At 38.5% G+C, this 17,768-nt stretch overlaps 1 protein-coding gene across 4 annotated transcripts in view; it reads right to left on the reverse strand.

Moving 5' to 3' along the window:
• Positions 1 to 17,768, reverse strand: part of LOC127625194 (disks large homolog 4-like) — a 191,179-nt gene that overhangs the window by 21,569 nt on the left and 151,842 nt on the right. For all 4 annotated transcript variants that reach the window (XM_052100337.1, XM_052100319.1, XM_052100330.1 and 1 more), the window contains 7 exons: positions 13,988 to 14,157; positions 13,175 to 13,311; positions 11,336 to 11,480; positions 10,778 to 10,916; positions 8,046 to 8,202; positions 4,802 to 4,904; positions 2,435 to 2,549 (listed from right to left, as the gene is read on the reverse strand). In XM_052100337.1, the coding sequence (XP_051956297.1) occupies positions 2,435 to 2,549; positions 4,802 to 4,904; positions 8,046 to 8,202; positions 10,778 to 10,916; positions 11,336 to 11,480; positions 13,175 to 13,311; positions 13,988 to 14,157 (966 nt within the window). The remainder of the gene's footprint in view (positions 1 to 2,434; positions 2,550 to 4,801; positions 4,905 to 8,045; positions 8,203 to 10,777; positions 10,917 to 11,335; positions 11,481 to 13,174; positions 13,312 to 13,987; positions 14,158 to 17,768) is intronic.

Raw genomic sequence — 17,768 nt, forward strand, 5'->3', positions numbered from 1 at the left:
TTGCAACAGAGAATTCTATCCTGAATTTAAATGGGTTCCCGCACATTGTTTCCCACTTGTTCTTTCAGAGCTGTTTATAATATAATTGCAATTCTGAATGAGATTTATTGCCAAGTATTCACACGTACACAAGGAATTTTTTATTTGATGCTAGAAGAAACAAGTGCACACAGAAAATTACAGTGAGACACAGAATATAAAACAAGGTAAGAGTGCAAATAGGCATACAAAGAATAGGGGGGAGAGTGGGGGGATTTCTCCTGAAATCCACTATCATATCCACTGTTTTAAGTTTGTTCAGCTCAAGGTTGTTTTGACCACACCAGACAGCCAGCTGTTCATCCTGCCATCTGTATGCAGACTCGTAACTGTTGCGGATGAGGTCGATGACCGTGGTGTCGTCTGTCAACTTCAGGAGCTTGACAGAGGGGTCCTTTGCAGTGCAGTCATTCATGTACAGGGCGAATAGCAGTGGAGAGAGAACACATCCCTGAGGAGCACCATTGCGAACAGTGAGGGTCCCGGATGTGAGTTTACCCAGTCTCACTAGCTGCTTCCTATCTGTCAGAAAGCTGGTGATCCATCAACAGATTGGGGTGGACATGGAGAGCTGGGTCAGTTTGGTTGAGAGAAGATCAGGCACGATGGTATTGAAGGCTGAACTGAAGTCCACAAATAGGATCCTTGCATAAGTCCTAGGTCTGTCGAGGTGTTGCAGGATATAATGCAGTCCCACGTTGACAGCATCATCCACAGACCTGTTTGCTCAGTAAGCAAACTGAATGGGGTCCAGGAGGGGTCCAGTGATGTCCTTCATGTAGGCCAAAACCAGTCTCTCAAATGACCACAGACGTGAGAACAACAGGTCTGTAGTCATTAAGTCTTGTGATTTTTGGGTTTTTAGGGGACCAGAATGACGGTGGAGCATTTGAAGCAGCAGGGAAATTCACAATGCTCCAGTAATCTATTGAAGATCTGTGTGAAGATGGGGCCAGTTGGTCAACAAAGACTTTCAGACAAGCAGGTGAAACACCATCTGGGCCAGAAGCTTTCCTTGACTTTTGTTTCAAAAGGACCTGGCACACATCCTCGTTGGTGTGTGTGAAGTGAAGATCAGAGCAGGGGAGGAGTGAGAGACTGGAGTTTTCAAACCTGCAGTAAAACACATTCAGTTCATCAGAAATTAGTTGATGAGGGGGAGGTGTCTTGTCCTTGGTGATGCTTTTCAGGCCTTTCCACACAGATGCAGGATCATTGGCTTCTTTAAGCCACTCTGATTTCATTAGTCAGTGTGTTCTTGGCCTGGTTGTATAATATTTTGACAAAGCTGTCTGAGTTTTCCTGTAAACCATGGTTTATCATTATTGAATGATAAAAATGTCCTAGTAGGATGCACATTTCCTCACAGAAACTGATATATGATGCCACAATATCTGTGAGCTCGGCCGGGTCTGTGGCTGCAGTCTTAAAAGCACTCTAATCAGTGCTGTCAAAGCAAGCCTCTAGTTCCAGCTCTGCTTCATTAGTCCATGTCTTTACAGTCCTTACTACAGGCTTAGCTGATTTTGGTTTCAGCTTGTAGGTTGGGAGAAGATGAACCAGACATTGATCAGAGAGTCCTAAAGCTGCACGTGGCACAGAGCGATATGCATCTTTTACAGTGGTGTAGCAGTGGTCCAGTATATTTCTGTCTCTGGTGGGGCATGTGATGTGTTGTTTGCATTTTGGCAGATCACGGGTGAAGTTAGCTTTATTAAAATCTCCCAGAATAATGATTCCGGGTGTTGTTGCTCCATGTCTGTGATGTGATCAGCTTGTGGCGGGATGTAAAAACTCCAGAATTAATGAGGAAAAATCCAGCGGCTAGTAGAAAGGCTTACAGTTGATGAAGAGCGCTTCTAAATTAGACCAGCACATCTTCTTCAATGCTGTTACATCTGTACACAAACTTTCGTTTATGTAAAAGCATGTTCTACCACCTCTCTTATTCCCAGATGATTCCGCAACACCATCCGCTCTGAACAGTTGGAAGCCCGGTAGATGAAACGCGCTGGGATGGCTTCATTCATCCAGGTTTCCATGAAAGTTAGAAAGTCCTTATTTGTTTTGTTTATACTCGTTTTGTTGGCGAGGGAGCGGACATTCGCCAGATGAATACTCGGCAGCAGAGTCCGTCACGTTGACGAAGCTTCACAAGCGTGCCAGGTCGCTTCCCTCGCATGTGTCTTGTGAAAATGTTGCAAGGTCATATTTGAACTCATATCTCCATCATTAGCACCACAGCCCAATCTGTTGGAGCTTGTACGCTAACTAGGAAGTCATGGCTCCAACAACATTGAATTTTATGTGTAGCAAAAAATTATCAATGAATAGCAGGCAGTGAGATTTGTGTTTTCATTGTGCATGTGTGTGTGTGCTTGTGTTGTATGTTTACCTGATATAGAATCCTCTTTTTGGGTTACTACGTAAGGTTGTGGTCCCAGAGCCCATACTGCTGTTCATTAACTGCTCTCTCAGGTCATGAATCTTTGCCTCAAATCGACTGTACTCTTCACAAACAAACACAAACATTATCAAACAGAGAACAAGTGCTACATCATCAAAATATAATTTGAGCTGGTTTAGACAGTACGTTGTGCTATGTGTACAGGGACTCCAAAATTAACTTTTAGCTACACCTACAAATTAATTGAGAAATTTTACAAATCTTAAAAATGAAGATAAAAAACTTGATTTCAACTGAGTTGCTTGGCTGTTTCTGTATATTTCTAATACTGTATGAATAGAGCATGCCATTGTCTCATTTGTAGTGGTCAACCGATATGGGTTTTTTTTAATGATATTTGCCTTTTTATCATTAGACAAGGAAGTTAAAAGTTACAGGGAAATGTTGAGGAAAGGCTGACAGAAAATGTGCTTTAGAGGAAGATGAGCAATCACAGGATGCTGGATTTGCTCAAGTTTTGTGAGGTTTGTTTATTACATCTGTTTAAATGAGATATTCGCATATTTGCAGACTGTATATGTTATCAGTTTAATTGATATTTGCCTTTTTTATCATTAGACAAGACAACTAAAAGTCAAAGGGAATGTTTGAGGAGAAAGAGGTAGAGTGAACCATGCGAGCACTTTAACTCTGCGAGCATCTATGCGGCTCTAATATGCGGACTGGTGCATGTGTGTTGTACACCGGTCTATTACTGTAGTAATGTGAAGGCACGTAAAAGAAAAAAACTGTGATTGGCTGTTTACATGTCTCAGATGTTTAATATGCAAGCAGGCACCCTCGTGGCTCTAAGAAAAACAAATAGTACAAAAAGGAACATTTATCGGCTGAAGTCGATATATCGGTCAAACACTACTCCTTCGCTGAATCATACTCAAGCCTGTCTCACAGTGAAACACCACCTGTCACACAAACATTGAGACCCAAATTTCTGTTTTGAAAGCTTAGCTGTATAATGTGTCTCCACATGGAGTTCTTGAGTTGTGACAATAAAACAAAAGGAAAAACTCCTTGCTAAACTTCTGAGCAAAAAAAGTGTTGAAAGATGTGTGACAGTTACTCTGCTTTCTTAAGCAGACACTTCACAACAGATTCAGACAAACAAAATAAAAAAACTACTAGCTAACAGTTTTAAAGGGATAGTTCACCCAAAAATGAAAATTCTCTCATCATTTACTCACCCTCATGCCATCCCGGATGTGTACAACTTTATTTCTTCTGCTGAACACAAACAAAGATTTTTATAAGAATATATCAGCTCTGTAGGTCCATACAATGCAAGTGAATGGTGACCACAAATTTGAGCTTCAAAGTTTTGGTCACCATTCACTTGCATTGTATGGACCTCCAGAGCTGAAATATTCTTCTGAAAATCCTCATTTGTGTTAAAGAGCACCTATTATGGTTTTTCAAATATTACCTTTCGTTTGTTATGAAGCTGTTTGTGAATGTAAAAAATTCTGCAAAGTTTCAAAAATCAAAGTGCACGACAAATGGAGTTATTGACTCCCATAAGAAATAACTGATTCTGAACACCTAAAATGAGTCTGTAGTAATTCCAGACTTACTTCCTGTACTAACCTATGTAATTTGGTAACAAAAAACCCACCTCTGGTCTGTATACGTGTACAGCCAGTGCATGCTGTTAGCCTATTAGCAGTTAGCCTCTGCTAACCGGCTAACTCATGTTATTGTCAAACTACATATAAACATACCACTGAGGAACGTACTGTTCATGTCATGCTTGCGATGGTGGTTCGGGTTGATCTTCCGATGTATCATTATCAGACTCAGGCTCAAGTAAGGTAAGGTAAAACTAAAATTTTTTCAGACGGAGCTGAAACTCGGATATGGTAGTGGGCATTTCCTTTCCGACAGGCGCTGTAAGCAGTAGACCAGTCACAACAGACTGGGACATCTGACCAATCAGAGCAGAGTAGGCTCTCTGAAAGGAAGAGTTTAGAATGAATCCTTTACAACGGATCATTGAACGAGTCGTTTTTGACACTGGGAAAAAAAGTTAATGCTGCAGTTTAAATTATGAGCAAATAAAAAGTGTTTTTTTGACCTTGGATGCATATTGTATGAGACCTTTAAAACAAAATTAGGCACAAAAGTTGTACACATATGGATGGCATGTGGGTGAGTAAATGATGAGAGAATTTTCATTTTTGGGTGAACTATCCCTTTAACTACTCTCCAAAGCTAATATTTACTCAAATTTGGTACTTGAGTGTTCATTTTGGACCCTGTGTGTGGGATTGTCCAGCCAAATGTGTGAGTGTTTGTTGTTACCTTCTGGTCTATACTGGGCGATGATGGTGACCGTTTGTCCAGCATTCTTTAAAGCAGCTGCTGCTTGTTCATGCGTAGCTGCTCGCAGATCCACACCATTCACCTGACATACACATGCACTTCATTATAATTACATAACTACAGCATCATCATAACAGCAAATCTGCTGCATTTAATTTCTCCCCAAATTGCCATTACTGTAATGTGAAAAAATGTTATCATCTTTAATGTAACACAGCAGGCAAATTAATATTTTTAATAAAACAATTGCATACATTTAACTCTACAAATACCCATATTTAATGAACAAATACTACCATCATATTTGGAATCACCATGATATTTTTATGTTTTTGAAAGAAAATAATTTTCTTCAACAAAGCTGCTTTAAATTGATCAAGAATTACAGTAAAGACATTTATAATGTTAAAAATGACTATTCCTTTTTAAATAAATGCTATATACTGCTATATGAACTTTCTGTTCATCCAAGGATCCTCCACTTTCAACTTAGGCAATCTAGCTGTCAATTTATAAAGATGAAGTTCAGATGAAGTTGCATCCTTTGCTTTCTATAGCACTTCCTAAAGACGTAATTGATTTGTAGGACACTTTTGTCAGATCTTATGATCAGAATTTTCTAACAGCTGCTCAACACTTCAAATTTAGGCTCATCCATCCACAATACTCATTTCTAATCATTCACAATCCAGTCTTTAAGTTCTTTTGCCTGTTCTACCCTTTTCTTCTTATTTGCCATTGTCAGATGTGGCTTTTTCTTTAAACCTCTGTCTAAATGGCCAGCATCACAGAGTCTTCTCTTCACTGTTGCATTCTGCATGTACTGGTCATTGAAGCCACCAGTTTAAGACCTGTGAGTGGTCTGTTTCTCAAACTAGAGACTCTGATGTACTACTAGTCCTCTTGTTGTTGTGTTGTTATCCGCTTCTCTCTTTGTCCTGGTCGGATTCAGTCACATTGTTTTTCTTTCACTTCAGGGCTGAAAGGTTGCTGTCATCATCGGCAAAAATAGAATTTGAAAAAAGAATGGCTATAAAATTGCAAGTTCAAACAGTTATAATAATATTAAACATTGTAATGTTTTTGGCAGTCATTTTTTACAATTTAAAGCATCCTTGGAGAACAGAAGCATCAATTTCCTTTAAGAGCAAAAATGTTTAAGCAATTCCAAACATTTGAATGGCAGTGTATATTTAAAGTTGTTCTTCACATTTAAATGCTAATAAATATTTTCTTAAATATTTACATAAATATACATCATGGTAGTAGTATTTAAATAATACACAATTTTATTTACAGCAATGAGAATAATTGTCAATAGGGATGCTCCAAAACCACCTTTTCTCTTCCGATCCGATTCCGAAATCCGAAATCTCAGTATCGGCACATACCGATACTGATCCGATACCAGTGTTGTTTTTTGCATAATCGGTTTAGAATTTCTTTAAATTATTTTGTGGAACTAATTGGGTGTGCTCTTTAATATGTAAAGAAACCTCTAACTACACATTATTTCAATATAAATATATAGCTTATTAAGAAACACTTTATTATTAACTAGTATACTGGATAATGGAGCATTTTTAATATTTACTTATTAAACACAGCTTTTTGTGATTCACAGAGCTATCGCACGTCATCAATTGGCTTTGAATAAAATGTATGAGTCATATGAACTGCTTTAATTGTGTTTTAATGGTTCTTTTATGTCATTTTTGGAGCTTGACAGTATCGAACATGACTAACACACAGTATCGGATTTGATCGTGCTCGTTGGCCCAATACCCGATCCCTCTAAAAGCTTCAGTATCGGAGTCGATACCGATCCAGGTATTGGATTGGTGCATCCCTAATTGTCATGGAAATAATGCCACAATGCAAATTCTTATGTTCCTAAATCTCTAAGATGCCTAATTGTCACAGTGAATTATACTCAATCTAAAATTATGATGATCAACATACATAATACAGTGGCAAGAAAAAGTATGTGAACCCTTTGGAATTACCTGCATTTATTTATAAATTTGTCTTAAAATCATGTTTGCTCTACATCTAAATTAAAATAATGAACATACACAATCTGTTTTAACTAACTACACACAAATTTGATACTGTTATACATACTGAATACCTAATTCAAACGTCCACAGTGTAGGTTGGAAAAAGCATGTGAAACCCTAGGCTAATGATGTTAAAAGCTAATTAGAGTCAAGAGTTGGCAAAACTGGCATCCAATTAATGAAACGAGATTGGAAGTGTGGGTTAGAGCTATAATTTGACTTATAAAAAGCACTCAAATATTTTGAGTTTGCTATTCACAAGAAGCATCTGCTCGCAAAAAAGAGATCTCAGAAGACCTACAATCAAGAATTGTTGCTTTGCATAAAGCTGGAAAGGGTTACAAAGTTATCTTCGAAGAGCTTCGATATTCATCTGTCCACAGTTAGACAAACTGTCAATAAATGGAGATGATTTATTACTATGGCTACTCTTCCTAGAAGTGGCCGTCCAGCCAAGATGACTTAAAGGGCACACCGCAGAATGCTCAATGAGGTAAAAAAAGAACCCTTGAGTGACAGCTAAAGACTTGAAGGAATCATTGTAAATGGTTAACATCTCTGTTCATGAGTCTACTATTACAGAAAACATTAAACAGCCATGGTGTCCTGCTGCTGCTTCCCAACAAAAACATTGCTGCACACCTGAAGTTTGCCAAAGACTGCCTTGACACTCCACAATGCTACTAAAATGTTTTGTGGACTGATGAAACTAAGGTTGAAATGTCTGGGAAGAACACGCAGCACTATATATGGCATTCAAAGGGCACCGCATACAACATGAAAGTATCATCCCAACTGTGAATTTTGGTTAGGGAGCATCATGATTTGGGGCTACTTTGGGGCCTTGATCAATTAAGATGAGATGAGATCAATTGATGCAGAAAACCAGCTATTTCCAAAGGGTTCACATACTTTTTCTCGCAACTGTACATAAAATCAACAATGTGAATTTGAAACAATGGCTTGATCTCTCCTTTTATCTTGGTACAATTCAGCAGCTGGGTGTTTGAATATTCTTGAAATGTCTGTACTCTTCTAGTATACTCATGAATTAATCTGTTCTGCATATATCTGCAGAAGATTTCTCACAGGTCCAGTTTCATACTGAAAATCAGTGTTGTTTATACATGTGTAAATGTGTGTATTTGTTTGCATGTTCTCACACTCAGAATCTGATCTCCTTTGCGGAGTTCTCCGCTCAGATCCGCAGGGCCTCCTGCCAGGATGAAAGAGATGAAGATTCCCTCACCATCCTCTCCTCCAACTATATTAAAGCCCAAACCCGTTGATCCTCTGTGGATCACAACACGCCTCGGGTCCCTGAGAACAAAGAAAGAGAAACAAAATAACAGAAAATGAAGATACACCATAAAATATTACCAGGATTTTACAAGACTTTAGGCGCAGGGCTATGCACAATGACTGTGCTTTAGGTCTTATTTAATTTGCATGAGAATGCTAATTCGAAGTAAATGTTTTGTGCCTGGAAAACGTTTAACTAAGCATGCATTAGCAAAAATATAAGCTATTATTTGCTATTTTTGTGAGAAATAAGTCCTTGCTCTTAAGATGTCAGAGAACCATATCTATTCTCAGTCCACAGTCTGTACTCAGTCGGTGAATTTGCTGTTTGGTGATTCCACCAGCAGATGCTTTCAGTTCAAGTCAAATGCCTACATTCAATTAGTCCTGACTAGCACCACCTTTTCCATGCTTTTCCACTGCTTGTGTGACATATCGCATGGCACTTTGCTTAACCTCTTCAACTCTGTAGACCCGCCAGCAGGTCCAAAAGGGGGTGCTATATAGCGAAAAAAGTTTACGCTTAAAATGTTCAAGTCTCCGAATACATAAGTTAGATATATGGAGTATTGTTTGAAAACTTAAAATCTGAACTTTTCATAGATAACCATCACGTCTGCATTTGTTACATAAAAATAATAAAATAAAGCCTGAAATCATTTGTGTGGAAAATCAGCGCTACCTAGAAGTTATGTGTTAAAAATATAAGTCTTTCAGATAGTACTAAAAAAAGACTAATCTTTTATCAAATGAAAGCTCTCATTCTCAGGAATGTGACAGCACAGTTTATTTTGTTGCCCTAATACCACAGTTTAAAAGATTTTCAAAATAATCACAAAGTGAAATATGATTTATGTAAGACATCAAATAAAAAACATCTCTTTTATACACCGAACACAGCTGCTATAAGCCCCAAATAGCCAAAAACATTTTTTAGTTTTTACTTCTTTCTGAGCTTGCTTTTGTGAATAATCAAATGTTAAATCTTAGATGTCCAGAACAAAATACGCAATCCAACAGGAAAGCACAATTAACAAATAATCAGAAATATATGTTATCGACTGTTGATGATAAAATGTTATACATCATCAAAGGGGAGACTCTCAGCTTTCTAATGACACTGAGAATGAGCTTCTAGTCCACTCAGAGGCCGAGATATTCAATGAAACTATGGAGGTGGTGCATGAACTGAAAATTAGACTGAATGTCTATGGGCGAACAAATCTGTGAGGGCTAAAATGTGTTAGAGCGCCACCTACATCTCAGACTGACATTTTGTAAAGGAAGGTGATAGAGGAAAAAAAAATTCTAGTACTTGCTGCCATCTAGTGGAATACATTTAGACTTTTTAGAGAGAGATGGAGTGAAAGAACCAGAATTACAAATGTAGAAAAAAAAAATACAATAAAAAAATCTATTCATCATAAGATTGTAAACATCTACAATATTATTTATGAATAATTGTAGTCTCTTTTCTTTTTATTTGGGGAGGGTCTGTAAAAATTAGACCACAGTATGTGAGCTTTTAAATTTTAGTGTGAAAAATTGCAAGTGCAGCACAAAAAGGATCCAGAGTTGAAAAGGTTAAGAGCACCTACACACTTGAGCTTACGCTGCATCAGAGAACGATGCCAATTTATTGATTTCAATGGGGATGGTGCCTTGGAAGTATAGAGAGAGAAAATGCAAGGGTTTGCGATAATGATGCTCTGACATGTGACCAAAAGTTGAGAGAATTTCACCTTTTGCTGCAATCAATCTGACATAGGCATGCATTGAGTAATGAGAATCTAGGAAAGGCGGGACTAGCTGCGCTATAAAATCGATGGCGGACAAACTTATGCATGCTGTGTATTTATTCCCTATCCTTTATTATTTTTCTCTACCAGGCTAAAATTTGGTAATTGTAGAGAGAGAGCCATGGTAAAGTGGTTCATTGTTTACTGGTATATTGTTGGAAATATTTACGTTAAATAAAAAGCCATCTCTATCCGTGATCGCCACAGCAGGATTGCTGCTTGTTTACAAACTGAACTGAATTTCCACCACGACTAACTAGCTAACTAAAGGAGTTTTTATCTTAACTTTTTATCCTGTTCCCTAAAGACAAAGGAAAATGGTGTAAAAATTAAGCCCAGCCAACAGATCTGCTTTGTTGTTATTTGTGGCGAAAAGGCCGGGAATGTATTTTTCCAATGCGCTCAAATTAAATTCATTTTTTTAAGCAAACGATACAATGACTAAATCCTTTGAGTCATAAATATGAACACTATTGGTGTAACGATCAATCAAGGATTATGACAGACTGACTTTTTGAAGATTTGAATACGTGGGCTAATAATAGCTAATCTAGCATCACAGGAGGTAACATCACAAAATGATTCCAAAGAGCGCACGAGAGCATCGTTTTCTAAAAATAAATAACATATCTAAACAGTGTAGCGATCTCCTGAGAAAATAGTTCTTCTTGTATACCTTCTGACTTGTGTTAGAGTCTTTAATCAAGTCCGAGTTTCCATCTCTTTTTATTTTTCCAAGGTGATGGAACGCTGTTTTGAACCCTCTGTTGAATCACTGTCATTGAGTGCTTTACCTGGGTAAGTCATCATCTCCCAGCAAGCCATGCAGCACAGGAGAAAAGCGGCTTGGTGAGGTGGGAGTGAGGGCTTGTGGGTAATCTGAACCAAGGAAGTTTGGATGTCCAAGATCCATGTCCAGCTGCGGAGAGTATGCTGGAGTGTAAACACACAAAATCATCATGACCAAAGATCCATCAGTTCATATTGGCCGGCTTCTAAGTGACTTCTGGAAGGTAGGAACAGGTTTGTATCTGTTTGCCAGGAAACACTGCTTTGTTTGCAGTGTTATGGTGGTTTATTACTTTGGAAGGAAACTCTGACCCCAGTCTATGCGAATCTTCCACAAATCACCTTGTTGATGTTTATTCTGCCTTTGGCGAAGAATTGTATTATATGAACAAGCTATTGCTTTGCTGCATGCTTGTAGCTCTTTGCAGTATCATTGATTTCATATAGTTATTTTTTTTACTTTTTGAGAGACTTAATTTCATGCCATCACTGTACACACTATTTGTAGAAATAGTTTATTATACCATATCACATAACTTAGATGTACAGTTTTATATACTTACTGCTTGTGAGGTCTGGTGGGTTGTAGTTGTTGGTAAGGTACAGGTTATTTGGCTTTGCCACTCTGAGATAGACCACCTCTGCTGTGTTCTTCAGCGCCCCCACTGCATCCTCATGCATCACATCTTCTAAACACACATTATTCACCTGCAATTGACATATACAGGCAGATACTGAGATTAAAATAATATAATTAAACTTCTATTAAAGGTGAACTTTGAACTTGGAACTACACTGACATCTAGCTGCTTGGATGCAGCATCATTCAAATGCAACATTTTTCAGTTTCAGATGACTTTGTAGAGATTCACTATTCATAGTTAGCATTATTCAATTTAGTCCATTAGTGAAAGTGTCCTTTAACATTACAGTTACTGAGATTTAGCGAGTAGTATTCAGCTGGTCATGTGATTCTAACATGGCAGCCCCCATGTGCGGACCCTCTCCATGTAGAATAAAACAGCTTTTATAAGGTTACTGATATGACTGGAGTCTTCATTTTAATCATGAATGTATGCATATGTTTAAATTATTATTATTATTTTTAAATGAATGTCTTTATGAGTAACATTTTTTTAATAAGGAAAAAAATACTAAGTGCACCTTTTAGAATAAAGGAATTTGAATTCCAGTTTAATTAGCCCATAAAATAAATAATTAATTTGTGTGCCTTTTAGTCCATGTCTATAGATTTGACCCCACTATATGCTAATGTACTTGATATACATTAGATATACACTCTTAAAATGAACAGTTTTTCTCATCCGGGAAAATGAACCAACATTACTGATGAGTCATCCTGCACGCAGGGGCGTGTACAAATGTGTGTCCAATCAAATACTCTCTAGAATGAGAATGTTATGGTTTACATAAATCATGGTTTCCGTTAAAAATGAAAGGCTATTGCCTGTTTTAAAAAGGGACAACCACTTTGATATTCTGTTTCAACAGAATTGAAAGACATAAATAAAGCATTGAATGTTTTGTTTTTTAAAGGAACATACCAGGTTAAATACAGCTTAAACACTATTTCCCACAGAGAATCGAAAAATCGCATGTACAGCACTATAAATCTTGGGATTCAATTGGGTATGTGTCCCATGGGTTTAAAAGCATAAATGCAAAGCTTGTAATAACATTTCTAAATGGTTATTTTCTAGGTGGATAGACTTCTGTTTATGCATAACCAACATACCATAATTCTTTACAGTTCATTACGTCCATTTCTCTGTATCCTTGTGCGAAAACCATGCGCAAGTTACTGGGTTAAGCAGATTTACATGTACATGATTGAGTTGAAAGCACACTTGCCCCATAGACTTTTATTATAAGTGTATTACTGTACATGTGTTTCCTTTGTTTTTACAAACTGAGGGCAAGTCGAAATAATTTTCTGTAGTAAATGACAATACACTTGAGTTGAATTAAGAAGAAGATTAAAACATTACAACATTCATAGAGTCCCTGCAGTGCCTCCACTAAACAGCAGGTGTCATTGAAGTGACATTACAACAATGGCTTGGTGATGTTATTTCAGCTCTAGTACAGCTGTCAGAATCCATAATATTCTCATGATTCCTATTTATCTTTACATGTATGTATTACATCAGCTGGCCTAAACAAAATACAAATAAAACTATAGGCTATATATATTTACTTGTATATTTACAGCATTTTTTGTACTGATTTTGGGGGATTCATTTAAATAAGATCATATGTGTTTTTAATCGTAATGGAAGGTAAGAGCAAAATTAAATGACCAAAAATATTTAATTAACAATCCACATCTGTTGAACATGAACAACAGGTGTTCTAATTCTACACAAATCTGCCAAACTTACCGCCAGTATCTTGTCACCAATCTGTAGTCGTCCGTCCTTATGCGCAGCCCCTCCTTCTATAATCTTTGTGACATAAATGCTGTTGTCTCCGGGAATGTGCTGGTTACCGACACCGCCCGCTATACTAAACCCTAGCCCTGAGAAACAAACACACAAGAAAACTCTTTACAAAGATATAGAAGCAAGTAACAACACTGAAACAACTTTTGAACTTTTCATTGATATTTCAGTCTAAATGTGCACTCTTTCCACTTTAAAAACACTTTATCCACAAAAGAAAATAAATAGTACCTTCGGCAAATCTGTTGGATTCAAAAGTCTGAGAAATGGTAAATTGTCTGCACCTATATATAGCGCCTTTTTAAAAGTAGCTGTATTTAAAGCACTTTACACTGGTGTCTCATTCACCCATTTACACACCAACGACGGCAGAGCTGCCATGCAAGGCGCTAGCCTGCCATTGGGAGCAACTTGGCGTTCAGTGTCTTGCCCAAGGACACTTCGGCATGTGGAGTCCTGTGGGCAGGGAATCGAACCACCAACCCTGCTATTAGTGGACAACCCGCTCTACCACCTGAGCCACAGCCGCCCACATAGGAAATCTTTCATTCAAAATGTAATTTAAACCTGTAAATGAATTTAAAATGACATAAACATGAATGAAAAATATGCCTGTGAATATGGTTTTTCTAAAAGCTTTTGCTTTATGCTGCATCCACACCACTAGGTGTCAGTATAAAATACTTGACCACTTTCTTAATGGCCAACAAAACAAAAACTATATATAAAAACTATAAAAACACAAATTCATACCTTTTGGCCCTTTGATGAGCTTCATTTCGGTGACTTTCTCAGCCACAGGTTTTCTGCGTAATACATAAAGTCTGACGATAGCGCCCGCCTCCTTAAGGGCCTCCACCGCCTGACTGTGGGTCACTTCCCGAACATCAACGTCATTCACAAACAGAATACTATCATTTACTCTGAGAGAGATAAAAAGAGAGAGAGAGAGAGAGAGAGAGAGAGAGAGAGAGAGAGGTAGGGGAAAGAAATAAGCAAGCAGTTACTAAGGCAGTTTTAGCTTCAGTATTGACAATTGACACCTGTCAGAATCAGGGTAACTCAGCCTAAAATGTACCACTGAATTGACAGTTGTCACTCACTTATAGGTTACGTGTCTTTTAACTCAGATACCCAAGCATTGATATTGACGATCTTTATTTTCCTCCTTGACAGTGTTTTTAGGGAGCCACTGATTATAAAGAATCTATATTTTTAAACATATATTGTTTTTTCTTGTTTACCAGAAGAAGAAAATATCCCTAAAACAAGAAATTCTGATAAATCAGAAAATGTATCTTGAATCAAATTGCCCATCTTAACCCCTTTACATAGGTGCCGAAACCTGGGAGGGAGGAGGGATGACCGTTGTCCTCGACACTGCCGTCCACCGAGGAAAGTGCCGCTGCCATCTGCCAGGGGACTGAGTAGCCCGACTTTCCAGAAGCGGGGAAGGAGGAACTGGACTCCCCAACCACCTAGAGTGATGGAGCCGCTGCCAGAGGCGGAGGAGCGCCCTGCCAGCCGCCAGAAAACACGGAGGGGTTGAGTGAAGACAGCCGTCTGCGAGGGGAATAGGGAGTTGACTCCCTCCACTTGGGGAGGAGTGGCTTTCGTCTGCATGAGAGAGTGGAGGTGTGATCAAGGACCACGCGATGGTGCATTAAAGAACCGGTGAGGGATTTTCCTCTCTTTCTCGCTCCGTGTTGGCCTGTCCCTCGCCTTTTTTTTTGTTGTTGTTGTTGTTTTTCCCCTCATGTCTCCTTCCAGATCGAAGAAGGCAGGAATATCCCACCAGCAGACGGGGCACAAGGAAGATGCAGTGGCGGGGAGAATGTACTTCATGCTGGGGGCTCATCCGGCCTGAGGCAACGCAGGGAGAAGCGAAGCGCGGAGGAGGGCCGGACCGGGCCAGGATGACGCATGCCCGGACCCCAATCAGCCTGATGAGGCAAGTGAGGGATAAAGGTGACCGGAGACGGCAGTACGAGAGAGAGCGAGAACTAAGGGCAGCTGCCCTGTATGTGTTTATCATTAAACTTTATTTATATTGTCAAGCGGGTTCACGCCTCTTCCTTGCCCATCTTAACCTCTAATACGGCTATGTATAAAACTTCAACTAGAAAATTTTAAATATCAGATTAGTATAAAATGATTTGGTGTATGCTTATGCAATAAGCAAAGGGGTAATCATTGGTAACAAACTGAATTTCACAGACCACATCTCAAAGACCGCAAGATCATGTAGATGTATACTCTACAATATTAGGAAGATAAGACCCTTCCTCTCTGAACATGCCACACAACTCCTTTTTCAGTCACTTGTCATAACTAGATTGGACTACTGTAACACTCTCACTGCAGGCCTCCCTGCATGTGCAATTATCTGCAAATGATCCAGAATGCAGCAGCACGTCTGGTCTTTAATGAACCTAAGAGAGCACGTTACACTACTCTTTGTCTCTCTTCACTAGCTGCCAGTTGATGCACAAATTCATTGCTCTGATGCTGGCATACAGAACAGTCACTGGGTCTGCTCTAGCATACCTAAAATCATTTCTGCAGAGCTACGCACCTACTAGAAGCCTGCAGTCAGCTAAGGAACATCACCTTACCAACACAAAGAGGCACCAAAACACTTTTGACGTTGGTGGAATGACCTTCCCAACTTCCCAAGGAATAGTTCACCCAAAAATGAAATTTCTCTCATTATTCACTTAACATGATGCCATCCCAGATGTGTATGACTGTCTTTCTTCAGTAGAACACAAATGAGGATTTTTAGAAGAAGATAGAGCTCTGTCAGGTCATTATAATGGAAGTCCACGGGTGCCAGCACTTTGACGGTCCAAATCGATCAATGAATGTCTCACGTAAGAAACAGGTCAATAATTAAAACGTTTTTAACTTTAAATCGGCGCTTCCATCCAGGGTTCTGATGCTGTTTGAAATGGCCGAGATCTTGTGTGATGTTTGTTCTTCTGTTGTAAATAAGCACGCTTCCGAATTCTCACATGAACTCGCAACGCACTTACGTCAAGCTACGTGATGCGTCAGGTGCTGGAAGGAAGTGCTTTGATTTATTTTTTAAACAAATGTACGATTTGCTTCAAAAGACTTTCATGGAGTCACATGGATTACTTTTATGCTGCCTAAATATGACTTTTGGGTGAACTACTCCTTTGTACTACATGGAGGCATTCACCGTTGAACAGCTTCCGGAAGTGACATTTCAAACGCATGAGATGTGTCTAGCTTTATCACGTTAGCCAACCTTAGTTTAACACTTATATCAAAAACAACATGCATATTCACACAGCGTGGGGTGATGGTTAATTTTAACTTACATTTGTAGGGTGCTGTCTTCACTGAAGTTGCACTAGTTGCTAAATTCAGCATTGTTTACAACTGTTTTGTTAGACCAGCATTGCAGTCAGGTAACTGCGCCCCTTTCGCTACGTACGGCAGACCATGAGTGCTGAGTGCATGAAGTGTCCAACATGCCCCACTCCGTTTTTGAAAGTTGAAGAAGTGCATCATTCCGGGTACTTGTGGTACATTTTGTTGCATTTTCAGTTTTACCATAATACTCGCATTACTAACACTACAAAATGATTTAGAATAGTGCAGATCAGAGTTTCCTCTGACATTTTGGTGCCGGCCAACGTGTCCTGGAATGAAAACGTTTGCCAAACAATTTGAAAAAAATCCGGTCATTTCATTTCTGTGTTTATTTTGCACTGTAACGCAATGGACTTTGCATAATAATGTGATATAATAATGACACAGATGGTATTATTCTACATTTGTTCTATATAGCTGCTTTTCTACCAAAAAAAAAAATGGCTGTCATGGAATTAGCATCTAATTAAAAAAAAACATTCAACAGGGAGCAAAACTTTGCAAAGCAAAAAACTAAACAAAATTTCCCTCATGTCCATTAGTTTACAAAGAAATATGAAAATGACAAAAATCGTCAGGTTATGTCTAGGGCTGTCCGATATGAATAATATGCTTCTATCTGACACACGCATCTGTGTTTCATGTGAGTGTCGTGTGCACTTTCTCTGGAGCACGCAAGTGTGGGAGAGTCCAGCAGGCTTCCAGAAATTTACAGGAAAGTCAGAGCAGGATCACTCGTGCTACTTAATCACTTCTGAACCAGGAAAAACCCTGAAGAGAAAAAACATCTCCACAGCAAGAGACGACATCCAAACAAGTCAAGAAAATGAGGAGCTTGCTATTAAAACAGGTGCGACATCTGGTGTGGGTTCAATCTGTTTTACCTCCTGAAAATGTCTGTCATTTATGTTTTTGCAAGAAGTGTTTATAATAATTTGATAAATAATTGTTTACAGTATTTGGTTATTTTCTGCAAGAAGTTTTTATAGGCCTATATATATACGTTGGCAGCCTAGTATTTTCCTTATTACATTGCTTTGAGAAGATTTTTAGTTTTTTGAGGAAAATGTATAATAATAATAATATGGTCAACAACATATACTTGTTGCATAATGTGAAATTTAGCATTATG

This window comes from Xyrauchen texanus, chromosome 3 (assembly GCF_025860055.1).
Source record: "Xyrauchen texanus isolate HMW12.3.18 chromosome 3, RBS_HiC_50CHRs, whole genome shotgun sequence".
Lineage (NCBI taxonomy): Eukaryota > Metazoa > Chordata > Actinopteri > Cypriniformes > Catostomidae > Xyrauchen > Xyrauchen texanus.